This window comes from Globicephala melas, chromosome 7 (assembly GCF_963455315.2).
Source record: "Globicephala melas chromosome 7, mGloMel1.2, whole genome shotgun sequence".
Lineage (NCBI taxonomy): Eukaryota > Metazoa > Chordata > Mammalia > Artiodactyla > Delphinidae > Globicephala > Globicephala melas.
In genome coordinates this window covers 29,380,131-29,400,217 of record NC_083320.1, presented here as the reverse complement: position 1 = coordinate 29,400,217, position 20,087 = coordinate 29,380,131, and the positions used below count along the sequence as shown (strand labels likewise).

The window sequence follows — 20,087 nt, the reverse complement described above, 5'->3', positions numbered from 1 at the left end:
CTCTAGGTGGTCACAAAGCACTGAGCTGATCTCCCTGTGCTATGCGGCTGCTTCCCACTAGCTACCTATTTTACATTTGGTAGTGTATATATGTCAGTGCTAGTAACCACATTTTAATATACAGCCTAGATGAAGTTTGGGGATGAACTTTTCAAAAACTCTTTCAAGCCTGAGCACAAAGGGACTTGACTGCTAAGGAGATTGTAACATAGCCCCCCAAATCTGTGATTTTCATTGAATTTCTATTTTTACAGACTCTACCACACATACTTACTTAGTAGTTTGAACATAAGTGCCTTGTCAAAGTTTGTGTAGAATCATCTGGATCCAGAGTGATGATTTTATTCTAATTCAAGGGTTTTAATTTTCTTCTCTGATGACTGCTTTTGGTAAATTTTTTACATAATTGATTCTTTATTTCCTCAGGGTATCCCATTCCAGAAAGTTCTCAAAGTGCAGCATTTTGGAGTATAGAGACTTTTTACACAGAGGGGGTGGAGCCTGTCTTTTCAACAGGCCAACAAAGGTTAGTAATTTAGAAAGTGTAATTATTTCTCCAATTTTTTTACAATGGAATTATGCCAAATATCAGATACTTGGCTTGGAAAGCAGGTTTCTTTCCAATCAGATTAATATTTAGTTATAAAAGTCTTTATCACGTTAAAGATTAAGTCTCGTTTAAATGAATTACAAGACCATAGTTTCACTGTTCTGAAACTCTGGTGTTTCAGTGCCAGCTGTACCTCCTCTTGGCCCTCCCCTCCAAAAAACAAACAGACAGTCCTTCAATTAAAATATCTTTGAAATGTTCTTGTTGGTGTCTTCATTTGCTGCTAAGAGATAGTAGGTTAGATTAAGATACATTACTTTAGCCCATTTCTCTGACAAAAATTCTATTTCCCCTTGACATTTTCTCTAGGGGTATAACTAATTTCTAGGCTTTTCTTACTTTTTTTTTTTTTTGGCAGGGGGCGGTATGTGTGGTCCATTCTCCCAGATAGAAAGCATTACTAATATCAGCCAGCCAAAAAATGACCCAAAGTATTTATGGACCCCATAAATACAGGCATATATATATACACATATATGTACATATATATGCATATATGTATATATATATGAAGAGATATATATATCTTTACTTGGGAAGGTCCACATTGTCAATTGGCATTTCATTAAAATTTATATACACAATGTCATATTCTCTTATCAACAATTCCTTAATTCAAAAATTCTGAAAATTGGAAGTATATTTTATGAGTTTGCAGAAAACATAGTGGACGGTACAACTTATCCTAAACTGAAAATCTTTATTTATCCCTCATAGTGTAAGTATTCTTAAGTCTTACTGCACAAATGTTAATGTGTTTGATTATAGGGTGTATACCAGACCCCTCAGGGCTGTTATATAGAACAGGGTAAATGCATCATACTTTTCTAAAATCCAGCAAAGCCAGAATTCTTAAACTCACAGGCTATAGAGCTTTTGGATATGGGACTGTCGACCAATAACATGTTTAGAAACGAAGTTGCTTAACAGGCAAACGGACAGGATTGATGAGAATTAGAAGATGGCATAGACATTCTAACATTGCACATTTCATATTTCTTTTTAAGATACTACATCATAAGTCAAATATAATCCATTGCTGTACAAAATGTTTAATAACTCTGCAAATTGAGAGAGCAGTGAAATCATGTTAGCCTTTTTTTAAAAAAATCAGTGTCTGATGTCGATAACTGTCAGAATAATTTATTCCTATCCCCATAATTAAGTGATACTGCTAAGTTAGGGATGATACTTTGATGCCTGACAGCTGTATAAAATCTCAGTAAGGCTGCAGAAAAAGAAACAGGAATTTTAAAGTGATCTTGCATCATTAAACTCAGCTCCCTACTTTTCATGGCATCGATCTCAATGCAACAGAAATCTGAAAGCTTCAGAGTGTTTAAAATGGGTGCAGTGAGTAATAATGAATTAATGTGAGCTCTTGACATTTCTGAATTGCAAAGTACATGGCTAATTTTACCTGCCTTGCAGCTCACCAGCTAATTATAAGCATCATGCCTGAGGAAACAACACTGAGTTGTTTGAAAATACTAAGATCTCTATTGTGTGTATAAGGATCCATCATTAGATTTCTGAAATTGCCTGTGAGTAGAAAGCAAATTATTCGGATAATGTGGAAACTAAATAAAAATACACATACATCTTCAATTTTAAAAATTAGTAAATATGGAATTCTTTCTTTTTTTTTTTTTTTTTTGGTGGTACGCGTGCCTCTCACTGTTGTGGCCTCTCCCGTTGCGGAGCACAGGCTCTGGACGCGCAGGCTCAGCGGCCATGGCTCACAGGCCCAGCCGCTCCGCGCCATGTGGGATCTTCCCGGACCGGGGCACGAACCCGTGTCCCCTGCATCGGCAGGCGGACTCTCAACCACTGCGCCACCAGGGAAGCCCTGAAATTCTTTCTTTTTAAACAACATATATAGAAAAATTTTTTAAAAGCTGCTATGGATTACAGTGGAATAATTTATATGTATGTGTGAAAGAACTGACTTTCTTCCAAGTGTTGTAGCCAGTGGATGTATGTATGCAGGTTTTATGTGTTATTTTCACATTATCTAAGTGCATCTTTTCTGTGCTCTGGGAACCTTCTCAACTGCCATGTTTGCCATATGGTTTGTGTTAGTGACCTGTCTCAGGATGGAAGAAGAGTCCTAAGAATGAAATCGAGCAGTGGGTTACATGGGAGTCCTGATATAAAGCACTACTCATGTTCCAGTCTGCCTTTCCCTTTTCCATTTTCTCCTCCCTCTTGATCAAAATATCACAGAGATGAGGACTGTTGATTTTAGTCATTGGCTTTTCCCATGGGGAAGTCCCACCCAAGTATCGTGGAAAACTTCCTTGCTCCTTAGAACAATTTTCCTTTCCTGGAAGTGGAAGGAGGATCAGATCTTTCTTTGGTGGACTCAGTGGAGGGCAGCTGTTCCTTGGGTGTGTGCTGCTGTCTCTCGTATATATGGCTCTGAGCATTTGGGTTGGGATGTCCTGTTCTAATCTTCACCTGAGTATAGTAGATATACACAGAAAAATCTTGCCCCAGGTGATGGGAAATAGGAATGTTTCTTATAAATAATCAGCTGCCTCAACAGCTGGTCTGTAATACAGTTTATTTGGCAAGCAAGTTCATAACACCAGTAGGGTGGATTATTCTAGAAATTTGACTCTGCCATTGCTCCAGGAATGATTGAGAAATTTCTATACATCTGTGCATATGTCTGCACAGTTACTTAATATGATTCAGCCAGTGCAGATTTCTTTTCACTAAGAATGATGGGCATGGATTTCCAGCAACATTTTTTTCCCCTAAGTTTATTTGCATTTACTTGATGGCATATATCAGATTTAGCGGTGAATGAAGCATTTTTATCTTCTTGACAGTTTTATATCTTCTCAGCTGCCTGGTTATAAGTCAACAACTTAGGTATCTGTGAGTCTTATTAGCGTGCATTTTAGCTCCATTAGCAAATACGAAAGTGATCTATTCCTCCTGACAGCTTATTTCTCTGAAAAGTAGCTCTAATGGTAGAGGTCATCTCTGGAACCCACTACCGGAGAATCCTCCAAGAGATAATACCCCATTTAAAATATGTTTTTTAGAAGTGTTATTAATAAATTAACAGTGATTCTCACACAGACACATTTGTAAGATGCCATAACAACAGATCACAGAAGAATACCACATGATGGCTGATTACAAGGCCATGTGTGTAGCCTGATTGGAGTGTTGATTTTCTGTGATGAATTAAAATGGTTTCCCTTTATCTTTCTAATCTCTTTCAGCTATTTGAGCCCACAGAATGTGGAAATGGATATGTGGAAGCTGGGGAGGAGTGTGATTGTGGAATCCATGTGGTAGGTATAAGAGATCTTTTCTACCTTCAGCACATCTACCCAGAGTGCAGAAGAATAGCGTTAGTGGGAAGTCTGCCCCATCATTCATTGTGGTCTTAGTGCCTTTATTCTGAGCTCTCTCATCAATGCTTAATCCTAGCTCAGACACGTTAGAATTAATCATTGGCTCTGTCTGAAGAAACCTAATGGATTCTTCTAATCAAATTCGTATCTCTTAAAAATTCATAGCTCATATTCATCTCAGACAAATTTTACTAACTCATGAAAATTCTTTCTGTGTTGTATATTAGTTTTGTCTTTGTAAAACTAGATTGAGTATTAAGAATACAACAGAGCTAACCTAGGGTTGGGTGCCTGCTAAAAAATAAGCTTACTTTTTGGTAGAGAAGCCCCTTCTTAGGAGATCGTACTTTGCTGAGAAGTATAGCCGGAAGGAATCTATCATTGCTTAAAGTGGTTCATTCTTTCCTAAAAGATTTGCTTACTATTATATACATCTCCTCACATGGATTACGCATAAGTTACATGTGGAGAGCATGTTGAATGACCAGTGGGTATGTTTCCTCACTTACTCACGTGAAGTGTTTTCTCTAGGAATGCTATGGATTGTGCTGTAAGAAATGCTCTCTCTCCAATGGGGCCCACTGCAGCGACGGGCCCTGCTGTAATAATACCTCATGTCTTGTGAGTTCTCTGACCGTTTCATCTTTCTTACCGTTGACATATTAGCCAAATATCTCAGTGTGTACATTGAGTATTTGTACAACTTGTCACAGACTTGTTGATCGACACTGTGCATATTAGCCTGGCAATTTTGTAGAATCAATAAATCTATCCAGATTCTGTGGGTTACAACGATTATCTTTACTATGATTCACTACCAACCATTCTATTCTCTGGTACCTCCCTAAGAAAATATATCTATAATCCTTCCAAAATAAACATTGAGAATTGCTCTACTATCATGAGTGAAAACCAAATTAAATAGTTGAATAGAAGAGGGTCAATTCTTGTGGTCTTTTTCTAATAAGCCCTACTTATAACCTTTTTCTTTAAAACTCATCCTAATTTATTTTAGACCCTGAGCAGAAAACCTAGTGCTCATGTTTTTACATTTGATATTTAAAATCACTTATAAAGGCAAGAAAGCTAGATAAGGCGGTAATGTATGTATGTATGTATGTATGTTTATATATGTATATGCACAACTTGTGTATGTGTGGACACACAGTTACTTCCATCTTTAGAGACCTCTGGTTAATTTTTAAAAAAAATGTTTTTTAAATTTTCCTTTTTCTCATCTATAAAATCTCTAATATCCTTTAAAACCATAAAAGTATATGATTTAATTTTATCCAACACCAAAGGGATGTTATGCATGTGGTAATCTAGGCGATTCTAGCTTAGTTTGTACTTGCTTATGTCCCCAATCAGATTATAAATTGCTTGAAGATGATGGACTCTTTCCTTCATCTTTTACCCACCCACCACCCAGAGAAACAAAATGCCTTGTATTCAGTAGGCATTCACTGGCATCACTGAAGGAAGTTCATATGAATTAGTTGAAATCTGCCTGTGTATATTTAGCTAAAGCAAGACTAATATCCAAGCTAGTTGGTAAATCAGTGCAGGTTGGGTGTGCATATCAGTCTTCAGAGAGATCCTAAATGTTTATATTTTAGTGTTCTGTTCTTTTGTCTTAAGCCACACCAGTGTTTCTTCTTTGCATAATTGTCATCGCAATGTTTCCCAAAAATAATACTCTGAGATAGTGGGTTTTGAAATCTGAACATGTAATGCCTTGGTTAATGATTCATATTTACTATACAGAGTGGTATTTGGGTATTTTCTTTATCCTGGAACTATCTTGCTGATTCATAAAAAGAGTTTGGCGGTGGTTATGAAAGGATGTCATGATTGTTGGTGAATATAAGAACGTTAACTCTTTGAAATATTAATTAATACTGGTTCCTAACATTGAGTTTTGATTTGCAGTTTCAGCCGCGAGGGTATGAATGTCGGGATGCTGTGAATGGGTGTGATATTACCGAATACTGTACTGGAGACTCTGGCCAGGTATGGCAAACTGAGTTTTAGGTAATGCATCTTACTTGCAAATACATATTGTAAAGCTTTCAGTTTGGATTACGTGTGTGAATATGATTTGGTTCTTTTGTTTTTGTTTTGTTTTGCTCTGTTTTCTAGTAATTTCTAGCTCCTCCCATGCCTTTATTTTAGGAACGTTTATTGTGGTTTTTTGGACCTAAAAAATCTCTTTTCTTCCAAATTTCCCCTTCGTAATTAGTTCCCTTTATATTGCTCATATCCAACGAATTGATTTTTCTTTCCTGGTCCCCACATCTAAAACAGTACCCTCACACTGATAAAGCTATTTTCAAGCATTTTTAAGCCACAAAACCCTTTCTTTTTTTTCTTACATCTTTATTGGAGTATACTTGCTTTACAATGGTGCATTAGTTTCTGCTGTATAACAAAGTGAATCAGCTGTACGTGTGAATATATCCCCATATCCCCTCCCTCTTGTGTCCCCCTCCCACCCTCCCTATCCCACTCCTCTAGGTGGTCACAAAGCACTGAGCTGATCTCCCTGTGCTATGCGGCTGCTTCCCACTAGCTATCTGTTTTACATTTGGTAGTGTATATATGTCCATGCCACTCTCTCACTTCGTCCCAGCTTACCAACAAAATTTTGGATGGAAGCCCAATGTAGAAATCTGGGAAGAGTAGCACTGCTGTGGTTGAAATGGGATTGGGAGCAGAAGTCTCCCTTCCTGAGCTCTGTCACCGTCTCGCTCCACTTATGAAGCCCTGGCTTCATGGCCCACACACTTTGGCATGATCTTCTTCACATTAAAATTATCACATTATCATTAAGGTTGCCTTCCGGCATTCCTTCTTTAATTTTTACATTTTTAAACATTTATATTGTGTTGTTTTATGTCTTTATTTGTCATTCAAATGATCATTTGTGGAGCCCCTGCTCTGTGACAAGCACTGCTGTGAATGCTGGGGTATGGGAGGAATTGAAATAGAAAAGTCCTTGCTCTTACGGGGCTTGCATTCTGCTGGATGGAGAAAGGCAAATAAATGAACAAAACCCCAGTGAGTACAGAAGCATGGCTTCTTCAAGAGATGGAATGAAAGCAGGGATAGCTGGGGAATAGTGGAAACAATTCAGAGGAAATCAGGAATCAGGCAGGGAGGGGCTTGGTAAGAATTTTTGACTTCATTCTACCTTCATTTCTTTCTAACGTTATTTCAAGAGCATTTTCTCATGCTGTGACACAGTTTTTATAGATATCCTCTTTACAGTTGCATGAAAGTCTGCCATGTGGATTTACCAGTCACTTCTCCATCCGGTGGTGGTAGATATTTAGATTGTTGGCAGTATTTCATTATTATGATTAATATGGTCGTGAATCTCTACGCATTTTTAAGAGTGTTTCTTGTTTGGAGTTAGCACCTTAGGACAAGTTCTCAGGAGTGGAGTTACCTATTGCCAGGTAGGGCTTCTGGTAGAGTACAGTTAGAAGCCAAAATATCATCTTTGCTATTGCAAATAGCCAAGTTGAAAGCCATAGCTTAGTGTGAGGGCTAAATGGGCCTCTTTATAGATCCCAGACTCAGGCTATAGCAACACGTTATTGACAAAATTGGGCCTGGAATGACCTGTCTGTGCAGAGCCAGCCCTTGCCTTGTATGCCACGGAGGAGCAATAGAGAGAGGATGATTGATGTGAGTAGGCAGGAGAAGGATGGCAGGACCAGGCCAGAATGCCAAGTTACTCTTCTCAAGTTTATCAAATCAGCCAGCCACCCAACCCAACCGTTCACTCTACCTGCCTGGAGAATCGAGTACAGGAGCAGAGAGTAACTGGAGTTACACTGAGTTCCCCTCCCTGGAAGGAAACGTGAGGAGAGGAAAACAAAGGTTCCTAATTAACCTTTTTGAAAGGTTTTGATATGTATCATCTGAGGCTCGATTCAAGTGGATATGGTACAAAGGAATGGTACAGTGAACTCTATTCAGGCTGTTATTCTTCTGTGATTTTTATGCGTGTCTGTTCTTATATATAAATATGTAAATAGGTTTCTCTGCAATTTTTAAATAATATAGTGGCAGAATGTAAGAATTGTGGATTCAGTGTTTTATGACAAGTGTACTGACATTCCTGATATACTGTTTCACTGAGTTATATTTTTAGTTTTGTAGAATAATGCTATTTTTATACCCATCATATATGGTTTTGGTTCTGTGTGTTCAGTTCTTTTAAAAGTACAGTTTTTTCATTTCAACCTTTAACTCTTGAATTGCCATAGACTTTACAATAAAGATATTTTTTTAAAGATGTGGGGAATGTGTTTTGTTAGTACTATGAAATACATCATCAAAATGGGAGTATAGCACAATTTAAAATAAGTACATTTAAAGGCTATTGCACTGTGAAAGCCGGCCTCAACTGAACCTTCCTGCACAGCATAAAACTGGGGGCTCAAATGGCATTTAGAGACCGAATCCAGAGCTCTGCTCACAGGCAGAATAAAGTACACAGATTTATGGTCCCTCTGCTTTAAACATCTCCAGACAACGAGAGACATCCATAATTTCCTTTGTTAAACATTTCAGTGATAAGCAAGTGGCTTTTATTAGGCTAAACAAAAAATAGATTGATTAGAAATCTTCTTCCATGTAGCTGTGACAGTTTATAACAAGAGCTTTTTTTTTTCTAATTAGTGACTCCTACTAGTTTTTTCCTCTTGAAACATCGCAAAAGTCAAATATGAAAATTGTTTAGCCCCTGATGTACCTATTCTAGTAGCAACATTTCTTTTGCATTTTTGTCCAGCGTGGTTGTGTTCATCTTGGAGTAAGTGAATAATTAATGTTAGTTGATTAATAAGAAAATGATGGTGTTTTGAGTGGATTTGGGTGAAAGAGGCCCAGGGATCTCTGTTTCTGGGCAGTTGGTCCAGTAAACCAACTTCTCATGCTGATAATTACATCTTTTGAAGAGTTACCATTAGATTGAATGAAAGCTTGTATGAGAGTCAGTTGTTCTTTAGAAAGATGTAGAACCAAAGCATTTAATCTCAATGTGTTCCTTAATAAGTTACTGCTTCTTCGCACTTCTAAATTAGTTCTGTTGCCTTTCTGTAGTGGCCATGATAAATACCTTGGTGTTGCAGAATAGAATAACTTAATTGTGTCTGTGTGGGTCATTTATTTATTTTCTCAGTCAGCCAATAGTCATTGAGCACCATCTCAATAATAATTGAGCCAGTTTTGTTCTAGGTGCTGGGGAGGCAGCAGGGACAGAAAATCCCTGCCTGCATGGTGCTCGCATTAGGATGCAGACAAAAGACAAGCAAATACGTAAAATACACGGATCCTCAGTTGGTGATACATGTTATGGAGAAGAAAAAAATAGGGAATGGGGAACAGAGGATGCCAGCATGGGGAAGGAGGTTATGGTTTTGAAGAGCGTGGTTAGAGAAGGCTTCTCTGAGATGCTGATAGTTGAGCAACGTCCTAAAAAAGGTGAGAGAGCAAGCCAGGCAGAAATCTGGGGGAAAGATTGGAGGAAGAGCAAGGACAAAGGCCGTGGGGTGGCAACATGGCTGGTACATTCGCGTAGAGTCAGGTATTTATGGCAGAGAGTAGGAATGAGGTCAGAGAGATGAAGGTGAGGTTGGGGCCGGCATAGGAGCAGATCATGATGAACTTGGAAGGCCAGTGAGTAGATGGGGAAGCCATCAACAGAGGAGCAACATGAGGTGGTTTAGGTTTTTCAAAGGACACTCTGGTGGCTCTATAGCCTATAAGGAGAGTAGAGTGGAAGTAGGGGAATCAGTTGGAGGCTGTCACATAATCAGAGAGATGAGAGATGGTGGTGAGAGATGGTGGTGGTGTGGACCCGGCATTAGCGGTGGAAATGGAGAAAAGTCAGATTGCAATTACATTTTAAAGGTAGAAGCTACCAAGATTTGTTAATGGCATAGAAGGAGAGTGTGAGAAAAAGAGAGGAACATAGGATGACTCCATGGTTTTGGCCTTGAACGGTTGGAAGAGTGGGACTGTCGTTTACTGAGAAGGTGAAAACTAAGGGAGGACCTCAGTGGGCATTGCTATGTTTCTTATTCACTTGCCACACCCATGTATTTTTTTTTTCCTTTTTGTATTTGTTTTGAATGCTGTAGCAGAGCCTTGACTTAATTTTTTTAGCTCTCTTAAATGTGGTAAATGAGACGCACAGAAAGTAAACATTTTAATTTACTCAGGGTAATGTTGGGGGAAAATGAAATTTTCCTTATAAAAAATGATTTGATAAATAGACCTGGAAAAAGAAAGAACTGTCACATCATGATTGCTCTAGTAACAGATCTGTAGTTCAAGAGGTCAGAAACGTAATGCAGATACAGCACTTATATTGAGTTGAAGGGCCGTGTATTTCTTCTTTCTCAGTCATGTGGCCTAAAGGTGAGCGTCATGGGTGTCACATGCAAATCTGACATTTTCACAGGGCTGAGCGAAGTCTTGTAAATGAGTTCCTGAACGTGTCCACTCCTGCATAACAGGCTGATTTGTTCCCTTCATTATCCGTTTTAATCCCTTCTACTTTTAACTCCACGGGCAAGTGAACGTAAATTATTATTTTAGCCCATCTCATGGAAAACGGAGAAACATAAAGAGCACCCACTGTGTGGACCTAATTGATTGATTCATTTTTACCAATAATTGCAGAATAAATTTGGATAACCTACTCAAAGAGTTGCTCATGTTTTCCTAATTATAGAGTCACCATGCTTGCATTTTTAAAATACTTATTATAACTTTTACTGATATGAATGGTCCGTAGCACACAATTCACAATAATAAAATCATGCTTACCTTTTTTTGCATTTTAATATATTGTACACATAATCCGAAGATACTTCACGTGCTGAATGTTAACTAAAAAGGTTATATTTTTCAGTGCCCACCAAATCTTCATAAGCAAGATGGATATGCATGTAATCAAAATCAGGTATGCTGGGCTCTAGGTTTTAAATGGGATTTTATAAAAAGATTAGATTTCAAGGTGTTTTTTTTTGATAAATGTAATTTTGATAGGGAATTGCCATTCAAACAACAGTAAATTATTGCAGTGGTCTTCTAATTCAGAGTTGCTTAATGTCATGTAAAATACAAATATGTTATATTTATCTCTGGGTACAAACTGTCCAGATTGAGGGTGAGGAAAAAAATGTAATGGCTGAAGAATTAGAAATCTAATTTATTGAGTTGTGACTATCTTTTAATCATTTCAGCCTGTCTCTGATGGGAAAATATGGTAATCTGTTGTAATGTGGGTTTTTTTTTTTTTTTTCCTGAAGCTATGTTATAACCTAACCATTCACATGCAAAAAAAGCTAAAAATCATATTGGTATCACCCAAAGAAATGTCTCAATTTTTTTCCATAAAATTAAAAAATTTAGATAGTTAGTTGGATTTAAAGAGCTGTACTATGAGGTATGTTTTTTGTTTTAAATTTTAACTGGCATTCTTATGCTTCTCTTAAGATGTTTATGGTTTTTATTTTCACTGTGAAATATTAGGGTACCGAATGAAAAAGAAAACAATTTTGTCTGAAACAATGAAAAGGAGACCTTGCAGTGAGAGTTTGGGGGGAAATGGAACTGGCTGCATGTGCCTCATGACATATGTTCTGTCCTCAGGGCCGCTGCTACAACGGGGAGTGCAAGACACGGGATAACCAGTGTCAGTACATCTGGGGAACAAGTAGGTCATGTTTCCTGCTTGCTGGTCACACACAGGTTTCTCTTAATATTCTTCACTGCCTGTCTTGCTGAAAGAGATGTACAGCTTGGGGTGATTAAAAAACAAACAAACAACTAGAAAAGGCTGAAGAGAACGGTGAATCTTAGTCACAAAACCACAGCAAACAACTGCTAATGTTGGGGACTTGTCATCTGAACCAAAAAGTGCCAATCAGTGATTGTGGCTGTGACAGAAGGGATGCTACACCCACCTGCAAAGACTGGGTTGAGTGCAGTGGTCATGCTTATTATCCAGCCACTGGCTGATTTTCTTTGTACCTTGGATTTAACATTCACCCCCTCAAGTTAGCTTTCTGTTCTTTTACCCTAGGATAGAACCAGACTTTTGTTGTTTTTTTTTTTTTAATTCTATAATTGATTATCTCAGTTTGAAGTGAAGAAACACAAGTACTTTGTGAGACGCAGACAGATAGAGATTCGGGTACATGGTCGTGCTTCTCAGTACATTCCCTACATGTCAGTACACATATTCTCTTCCTGACATTTGTAGTGCCTCGCCAGTGAACTTCAGTTCATGAGGGCCAGGCCGGAAGAGAGAGAAATGGCTCTGCCTTGCTGGCAGAGGCTGGGTCACCCACCAGGAAAAGAAAGCACACAAAAGGAGATTAGGACCCATGCACAAGTGATTTCAGTGTTTGGCAAATGTCATTTAACTGAAAGATTTACTTTCAGTGCTTCAGTTTTGACAAGGGAAAGATAATAGAGGCATTTTTGTCTTTTAAAAAGGTTTAAATATCAAAATCCATGTGCCAATGTGAGATCTCAATGAGCTCAGACTTTATAATGCCTACTGATATTAATAGAAAGCAGGATTAGGAATGATATTAGTTTTCTCTGTGTCACTTCACTACTTCCTGCTGATGATTAATCCTACCTCCCACCCTCAAACCCACCAACAAGAATTGGGAATAAATTTGTCTCCCAAGTTAAAAAGAATGGTGTGTTGGAGCTGTCCTGTCTTAGCTTATAAGAGCCATTGGTTAAATTTTCAGGAATTTTAGAAGCCAGTTGACATCATAGTCTTAGTTTGAAATTAGCCATGTATTACACTGTGGAAATTTACACTATGGAAATTGGCAAGTGCTACAAATTAGGAATTTTTTTTCCTTTTTCTGAAACACCAGTTATTAAAATATTTACTGGTACACTCCCAGTTATGGATAGCAAAGAGAACTAAAATTAATTCTCTTTTCTTGCTCATCTCCAAAAGAGGCTTCGGGGTCTGACAAATTCTGTTATGAAAAGCTGAATACAGAAGGCACAGAGAAAGGCAACTGTGGGAAGGATGGAGACCGATGGATCCAGTGCAGCAAACAGTGAGTGGTCAGCTCTGGGAGTATAGTGAGTGGACTTGGAAACCCTGGTCCAAATGTAAAATGAGCACAAAATAAATGTTACCGATTTTTTAATAAATATTCAACTACTTAAAATTTTAAAGTATGGATTTTAAAAATACATTAGTATAGCTAGAGGCAAATGGCTATGAACTAAACTATTTCTGTGGTACAGACTCACACCATTTCTGTAAAATTCAGAAAAGTTCTTGCATGCTGTATTTTACTTGAAGCTTGTTTTGAAGAGATACTTTGCCAAGGTATTTTAAATTAATAGTGGGTTTTAATTCTCTACTCTTGCTAGCAGAAAAGGCCTATGAAAGTACTAGTATACATGGAATTCTACAAGCAAAAGATATAGCCTGTATGTATAATTTGAGGGACCATTTAAAGTGAAGTAATATATATACTTAATTATTTCTCGAGTGTAACACCATTTGATTTAATTAAACATCTAATGTCTGTATTAGAGTTTTGTTTTCCCTTCTAAAAAGTAGCTAGTCAGTGCATATTGGAGGCATCTTTACTCAGGAAATGAGATACTTTCAGAGCACGTTGGTAGTATTTTCCCTTGATTTGGTGAGGAAAGTTAAAATTGTGATTTAATAGTTTATTAAGGTTAACTCAATGACTTGGATCTATGGGACCACTAAGTGATACACCAAAGCTCCTCCGTTTTCCTTCCATAACAGTGAGGATTCTTCTCCCATTTTGAAGCAGAGCAAGGATTTAAGGGAAGTTTTATTTCTCTAGTTAATGGTCTCTAACGTACTTTAGGAAACTTTGCCATTCTATGTAGTCTTTGATGGTAGATGAGGCCTACTTTTAAATTTAAAGTTAAACCAAAATAACAGAACAGAACTTCCCATCTGATGTCTCATGAGTGAGTTATAGATGTTCTGAGCTGTTCAGTCCTCGAGGTGCCAGGGAGGAAATGGGGACTAAAATAGTCAAAATCCATGGGGTTGGACACCTCTGGATTTGATTAGCTTCATTCATTAAATCAATGTCATAGACAAATCTGATCATTTCTCTGTGCTTCTGTGAATTCAGAAAGTTGGGAGGCATTGTATCAGATCATTGTAGAACATAACTTTTGAATATTTGGCAGTAGAATAGCCAACCACCAATGAGTTAAAGAAAATAAATGCATGTTTTTTTAAACTTTAAAAAACTGGGAAATATAACATAGAAAAGTGATTAATATACAAATATACATTTTGTCAAATAAATGCGAAGTGAACTCTCATGTAACCCCTATGTGGATCAATAAGTAGAACATTCCAGAAATGTATTCTTCCCCCTCACAGTGCCCGTGTCTCTCTGCTGGAGGTATTGTCATCCTGACTTTTCGGGCAATTGCTTTCTTTCTTTTCTTTAGAGATTTACTGCCCAAGTTTTCAGCCCTAAACAGTATATTTTGCCTAAAGTTTCAGTAACTTTATGTAAAAGGAATCATATCTCAGGTATTATTTTGTATTTTGCTTAAGTTCATTATTTTAAGAGTTTTCCATGGTATGTGTAGCTGTTGGTTCATATTTATTGTTCATTTGTTTCATTTTCATTCATATTTAAATACCTTGATTTGTTTCTCCATTCTATGTTGATAGACATTTAGATTGTTTCCATGTTTTGGCTATTAGGAACCATGCTGCTGTGAACATTCCGATACATGTAACTTAGCACACATTTGCACATACTTTTCTAAGGCCTTTCCTGGAAGAAAAATTGCTAAGTCATAGGGGATGTATATTTTCAGTGCTCCCAGATGATGTGACACTGTTTTCTAAAATGGTTGTACTAGTAAACCCTACCATCGAGAATTTGTATATGAGAATTTTGTTGTACTTCATTCTCACCAATACTTGGTATTATCAGACATTTTACTTTTTTTTTTTTTTTTGCGGTATGTGGGCCTCTCACCATCGTGGCCTCTCCCGTTGCGGAGCACAGGCTCCGGACGCGCAGGCCCAGCGGCCATGGCTCACAGGCCCAGCCGCTCCACGGCATGTGGGATCCTCCCGGACCGGGGCACGAACCCGTGTCCCCTGCATCGGCAGGCGGACTCTCAACCACTGCGCCACCAGGGAAGCCCCAGACATTTTACTTTTATGTATTCTGCTGGGTGTGAACTGCTTTATTATTGTGGTTTTAATTTGTATTTTCCTGATTACAAATGGAAGTTAGCACATTTTCATGCATTTCTTGGACATGGATGTCCTTTTTTGTGATGTGCCACTTTAATTCTTTGCACGTTTTTTAAGGAGTTCATTGTTTACTTCGCTGGAGGTAGGTGCCCTCATGGTGGGTGAGTCGTTTAACAATGTCGCTTAGGACCCAGATGATTTCTGCCCCTTTTCTTTGTAATGCTTAGCATGTTCAATTTGTGTCTTTACATTTGTGAATTCACGATTGCAAGGCGAATGCAAAGGCTCCACACTCAAAGGCAGGAAGCAGAGGTAGGAGCAAAAGGTCTTCTCCCTGTCAGGCTCTAACCTTTCATCCAGAGCACAGAATTCTCCCCAGCAATCCCTAGCTGCCTTTTCCTCACATCTCAACACCCAGGGGCCGCTCTTAGCTCCAGGAGGTGGGAAGGAGGGATGGCTAGGAAAGTGGGTGTAGCAAATGGGGGTGCCATGATGAACTCAGACACCAGTCATGAGCCATCTTTCAGGGCTGGGCACTTTGCTACACCGAAGAAACTGTGATCCTGTTAGCAAGGAAGGAGGGAGTCCTTACCAACCAACAATATCTGAACAAATGCTTTTATTTAGAAGAAAAGGGAATATTTCCCATTTTAAAATATTTATAGACTGAATAGTTTCGATTTTTTCAGTTTGATTCCTCCTGTCTTGTTCTTCTTTTTTTTTTTTTTAATACGTTCAGCGATGTGTTCTGTGGATTTTTACTCTGTACCAATCTTACTCGAGCTCCACGTATTGGTCAACTTCAGGGTGAGATCATCCCAACTTCCTTCTACCACCAAGGCCGAGTGATCGACTGCAGGTAACACACTAAATGTTGGAAAACCTAATGAATCGCGAGAATTACAAATTTAGAAAAATCAAGGGAAATGATAACTTAGATTTTATTATCACCTTGCATGTTTAAAGTCATTTAAAAAACAAAGTTATATACTGATTTGCAAATTATATTTGCTTAAAAATTATACCAGTTATTAGGAGGGAGACATTCCTTGTAATTATAATCTTAAAAGTAGAATTTTATGGTATTCATGTTGACACATGATTGACGTTTTGAGCATTGAAATATGTCACTCTCTGAAAACTGTGTGTTTTATTTTTTGTGACAAAAAATAAAGAATTTAAGCTATACTCTATGTAGCATGTGTCTGGTTTAGAAGATGGCTTAATTAATGCCTAATCACATATAGAAAATATACACTAAAATATTATTTATAGCTGTAGTCAGATATTTGATGTCCGGTTATCTGTGAGTACAAGGCACAGAAGATATGAGGCTTATTTTTGAACACTGGGAGTCATATTATATTTTAAATAAATATTGTTCCCATTAAAGTAGTCATAATTCTAAGATGCTATGCCCTCATTCAGATGATAAATGTCGTTGCCCAAAAGACTTTTGGGATTTCCCCCTACAGAATTGCCTTCAGGGTCTGCAGTGTTTATCCCTAGTATTCCCCAAATAGCAAACCTTCATCTTATATGAGTGAATGAAAGATTTGGAAACATCCCAAAGTAATTTTGAATAGAATTTAGTAAATTGATTGGGTAACCAAATTGGATATTGCTGTCTTGGTCAAATGGTTGCTGATTTTCTGTCTTTTAAATGGCTCTAAAGACTATTCTAACAGTGTCATAGACAATAAGATCCTTCCTGGAATAAATTTGTAGTCCTCAGATCTAGTTACTTTGATGCACAGAAGCTTCCTTTGAATGTGTAAATTTTTGCATGTCTTTAGATACAACAACCTTGTTAAATTATATTGTTTTATTCTAAACTAGTATATTTTAAAAATATTCAGCAAGGTACTTAATTAGTAATTATAACATTGATTATTATTCAAATTCAAGCTGTCCTTCGTTTTGAGATTTTAGAATTATATGTATCAATAGAGAGGAACCGGCTTATTTTTTTCAATCATGAATAGTCCAATCCTCTAAAGTAATAATTTAAAAAATATTTTCATTTGCTATTTATGCTCAACATCTGCCTTTTTGCATCGTGAAACAGCTGAAAGTCTTGAAGAGCTAATGATAAGATTGCTCGTCTTGTTCTTATGCACACCTCTCCCCTAGTTTTAATGTTGGTCTTGAAAACAAGGGAAGATTTAGAACACACTTTGTGCAAATGACATTTTTTTTGTTCTGATGAACTGCAGTGTAATAATGATAGTGAAAGACAGTTTCTTTTATTTAGGGGAGGTGGGGAAAGGGGGAAAGGAAGAGAAAAGTAGAGAAATGCTAGAAGAAATCCATGTCCTCTGACAGCCTCTTCAGTTTCCTAAAGAGCAAACCTCATTCATGCTGATGTTATATTTCTAAGTCTGGTGCTAATGGTTGTATGACTATTCTTCTCTTTTTAGTGGTGCTCATGTGGTTTTAGATGATGATACAGATGTGGGCTATGTAGAAGATGGAACGCCATGTGGCCCATCTATGATGTGTTTAGATCGGAAGTGCCTACAGATTCAGGCCCTGAATATGAGCAGCTGCCCTCTCGATTCCAAGGGTAAAGTCTGTTCCGGCCATGGGGTAAGTAGGCATCAGTGTCCAGCCCAAATCTGAAGTTGGAGGATACCAAACATTGTCTGGCATCCCCCAGCTTCACAGTGGTTGGACTTCCAGTTCAGCCATTCTCCTTCCGTGACTGTTGTTAATATCTATGCACTGACTATGATTATTTCCTTAGTATCCTTATCTGCTAAGAATAACTCCTATATGTGTTGATATGGTTTTATTTTTGTTGTTTCTTTTACCACTGGCTATTTGTAGTCACTGCAGTCTCTAGAGATAGCTTGGCATCCAAGGAGTTGGAAGAAAATGGATGTGGTTCCTAAAGAAACTGTAGACCCCATGTGACTGCTTTGTACCATTCACAATAATTTACACCCTCTCAGTAACTGCCTTCCGGCTACTCAACATGCATACTGAGTATCTATGTGTGCAAGATCACACTAGACTAGAGGTTGGATCACAGCTGTAATTCACGTGTTTAAAGTTGTACGGTTATGCTTGGACCGTTGGCAGCCAAAGAGAAGATGTACTTTCTATGACAACTGCATGTAGCTTTAATTCTATGCACAAAGTGTTTGGGCAGATGCTTCCTGGCAAACCGAGGTTTAATACTTAAAAGCACATTTTAATAATTATTTAAATTGGGTTTAGTAAAAGAAAAGTAGTTCAGAATTTAAACAGCCTTCTGAAATGGAAAAAAACAGACATGAAGAAACTCAGAGTGATCATCTCAAAGGAAGATGCTGCAATGAAGGTAAAAATAATCCAAAATATAGATAGCTAAACAGGTGATATGTCATAGAACAAGGTAGAAAGACATAAGAAGCTTATGCCCAATGACTATGATTTCGTGTTTGGTTGAAATCATAGGCTCACTGGGAGGCAGTACAGCCTAGTGGTCAAGAACATGGATTTTTGTGGCTAGAAAGAATCCTGGGTTTGAATCCTGGCTCTGCTTCTTTCTATCCCAGTGACTTTGGGCAAGTCACTCAACCTCTCTCAGCCATCAGGGTGCTAGTGTGAGTATTAAATGAGATGCTATACACAAAGCACTGAGCATAAGTACCCAGCACATAGTAAATGTAGTAAATATTCAATAATTGCTACAGTAAAGTAAAAGCACTGGGCAGACCTCTCAGTTATTCAGTTATTGTTCTGAAAGCATTATAAAATTTATTGCTTTAAAAAGGCGCATGAGTCTCCACTACCCCTCCCACTTTTTCATCTTGTTAAAAAAGGGGTTAAATTCAGCCTGTTAATCATAATCATGGTGTTATGTCATTTCAGATTAAAAAGCTCTTATTCCAATAAGCTTAAATTCGATTTTATCATCTCTAAATAATCTATCTGCGAATGTATTTCACAGGCAGATGAGGATTTAGCCTACTCTGTCTCTAGTTTGTGGATGGTTATTTATTTCATCTAAATTACACATCCATTCCAGCATGCTGCTTGGTCCCCAGAGGAAGAGAAAGGGACAGAGATCGCTCTAGGATGGTCTTCAGCCTGGCTGACTGAGACAGGAGTGAGACCGCGGGCAGGCAGGGAAGGTGGGAGGGTGTGTGTTTGGCTGGCAGAGTGACCCCTCATGACTTCTGTGTTGAGCGTGGTGAGATGATGCAGTGCATTGGTGATTTATGCCTCCGGGTATTTCATCTCTGGCAATGCCTCTTAAACCCAGTATCGCTTAATTTCTTGAGTTAAGCATATATGTTTCTACATTGTCAGACATTTGTGTACTTAAATAATATCAACACGAGTAATTAACATTTAATTTAAAAATTTCTTCCTTTTATTCTTGATTTTTCTACAATTAACTGAAAAAAACCATCATCCAACTATTGGATCTATACATTGTTTCCCCTTGTCTAGTATTCAGAACCATGGGAAATTTTTAAAAATTCCCAATGGGTTTTAAAGCCTCTGCCTTGTTCCATGTCCCTTTTACATTTATCACCATTATTCCACCAAGTGCAGTGAAAATGGCGCATCTCTGTTCTTTGTTCTTCACAGGTGTGCAGTAATGAAGCCACCTGCATCTGTGATTTCACCTGGGCAGGGACAGACTGCAGTATCCGGGATCCAGTTAGGAGCCTGCACCCCCCGAAGGACGAAGGACCCAAGGGTTTGTGTGATTTCGGTTTCAGTTCCTTGCATACTGAATTCATTGGTACTCTTCCAGTGGCGCCAATATAACAACTTCATAGATTTGACAGGAGACACATAAGAATATCTCTTTTTGCCGTTAAAATGT

The 20,087-nt window shown here is 38.0% G+C and overlaps 1 protein-coding gene across 3 annotated transcripts in view; it reads left to right on the top strand.

Annotated features, from left to right (window-relative positions):
* The window catches only part of ADAM23 (ADAM metallopeptidase domain 23), a 165,767-nt gene that overhangs the window by 123,261 nt on the left and 22,419 nt on the right, over positions 1 to 20,087 (top strand). For 2 of the 3 annotated variants that reach the window (XM_060301957.1, XM_030853824.2), the window contains exons 15-24: positions 427 to 526; positions 3,850 to 3,921; positions 4,516 to 4,605; positions 5,917 to 5,997; positions 10,916 to 10,966; positions 11,659 to 11,722; positions 12,992 to 13,097; positions 16,002 to 16,121; positions 17,683 to 17,851; positions 19,847 to 19,958. In XM_060301957.1, coding sequence (XP_060157940.1) covers positions 427 to 526; positions 3,850 to 3,921; positions 4,516 to 4,605; positions 5,917 to 5,997; positions 10,916 to 10,966; positions 11,659 to 11,722; positions 12,992 to 13,097; positions 16,002 to 16,121; positions 17,683 to 17,851; positions 19,847 to 19,958 — 965 coding nt within the window. Of the gene's footprint in view, positions 1 to 426; positions 527 to 3,849; positions 3,922 to 4,515; positions 4,606 to 5,916; positions 5,998 to 10,915; positions 10,967 to 11,658; positions 11,723 to 12,991; positions 13,098 to 13,807; positions 15,963 to 16,001; positions 16,122 to 17,682; positions 17,852 to 19,846; positions 19,959 to 20,087 lie in introns of those variants that run through there. The other variant, XM_060301958.1, reaches the window with a different exon arrangement.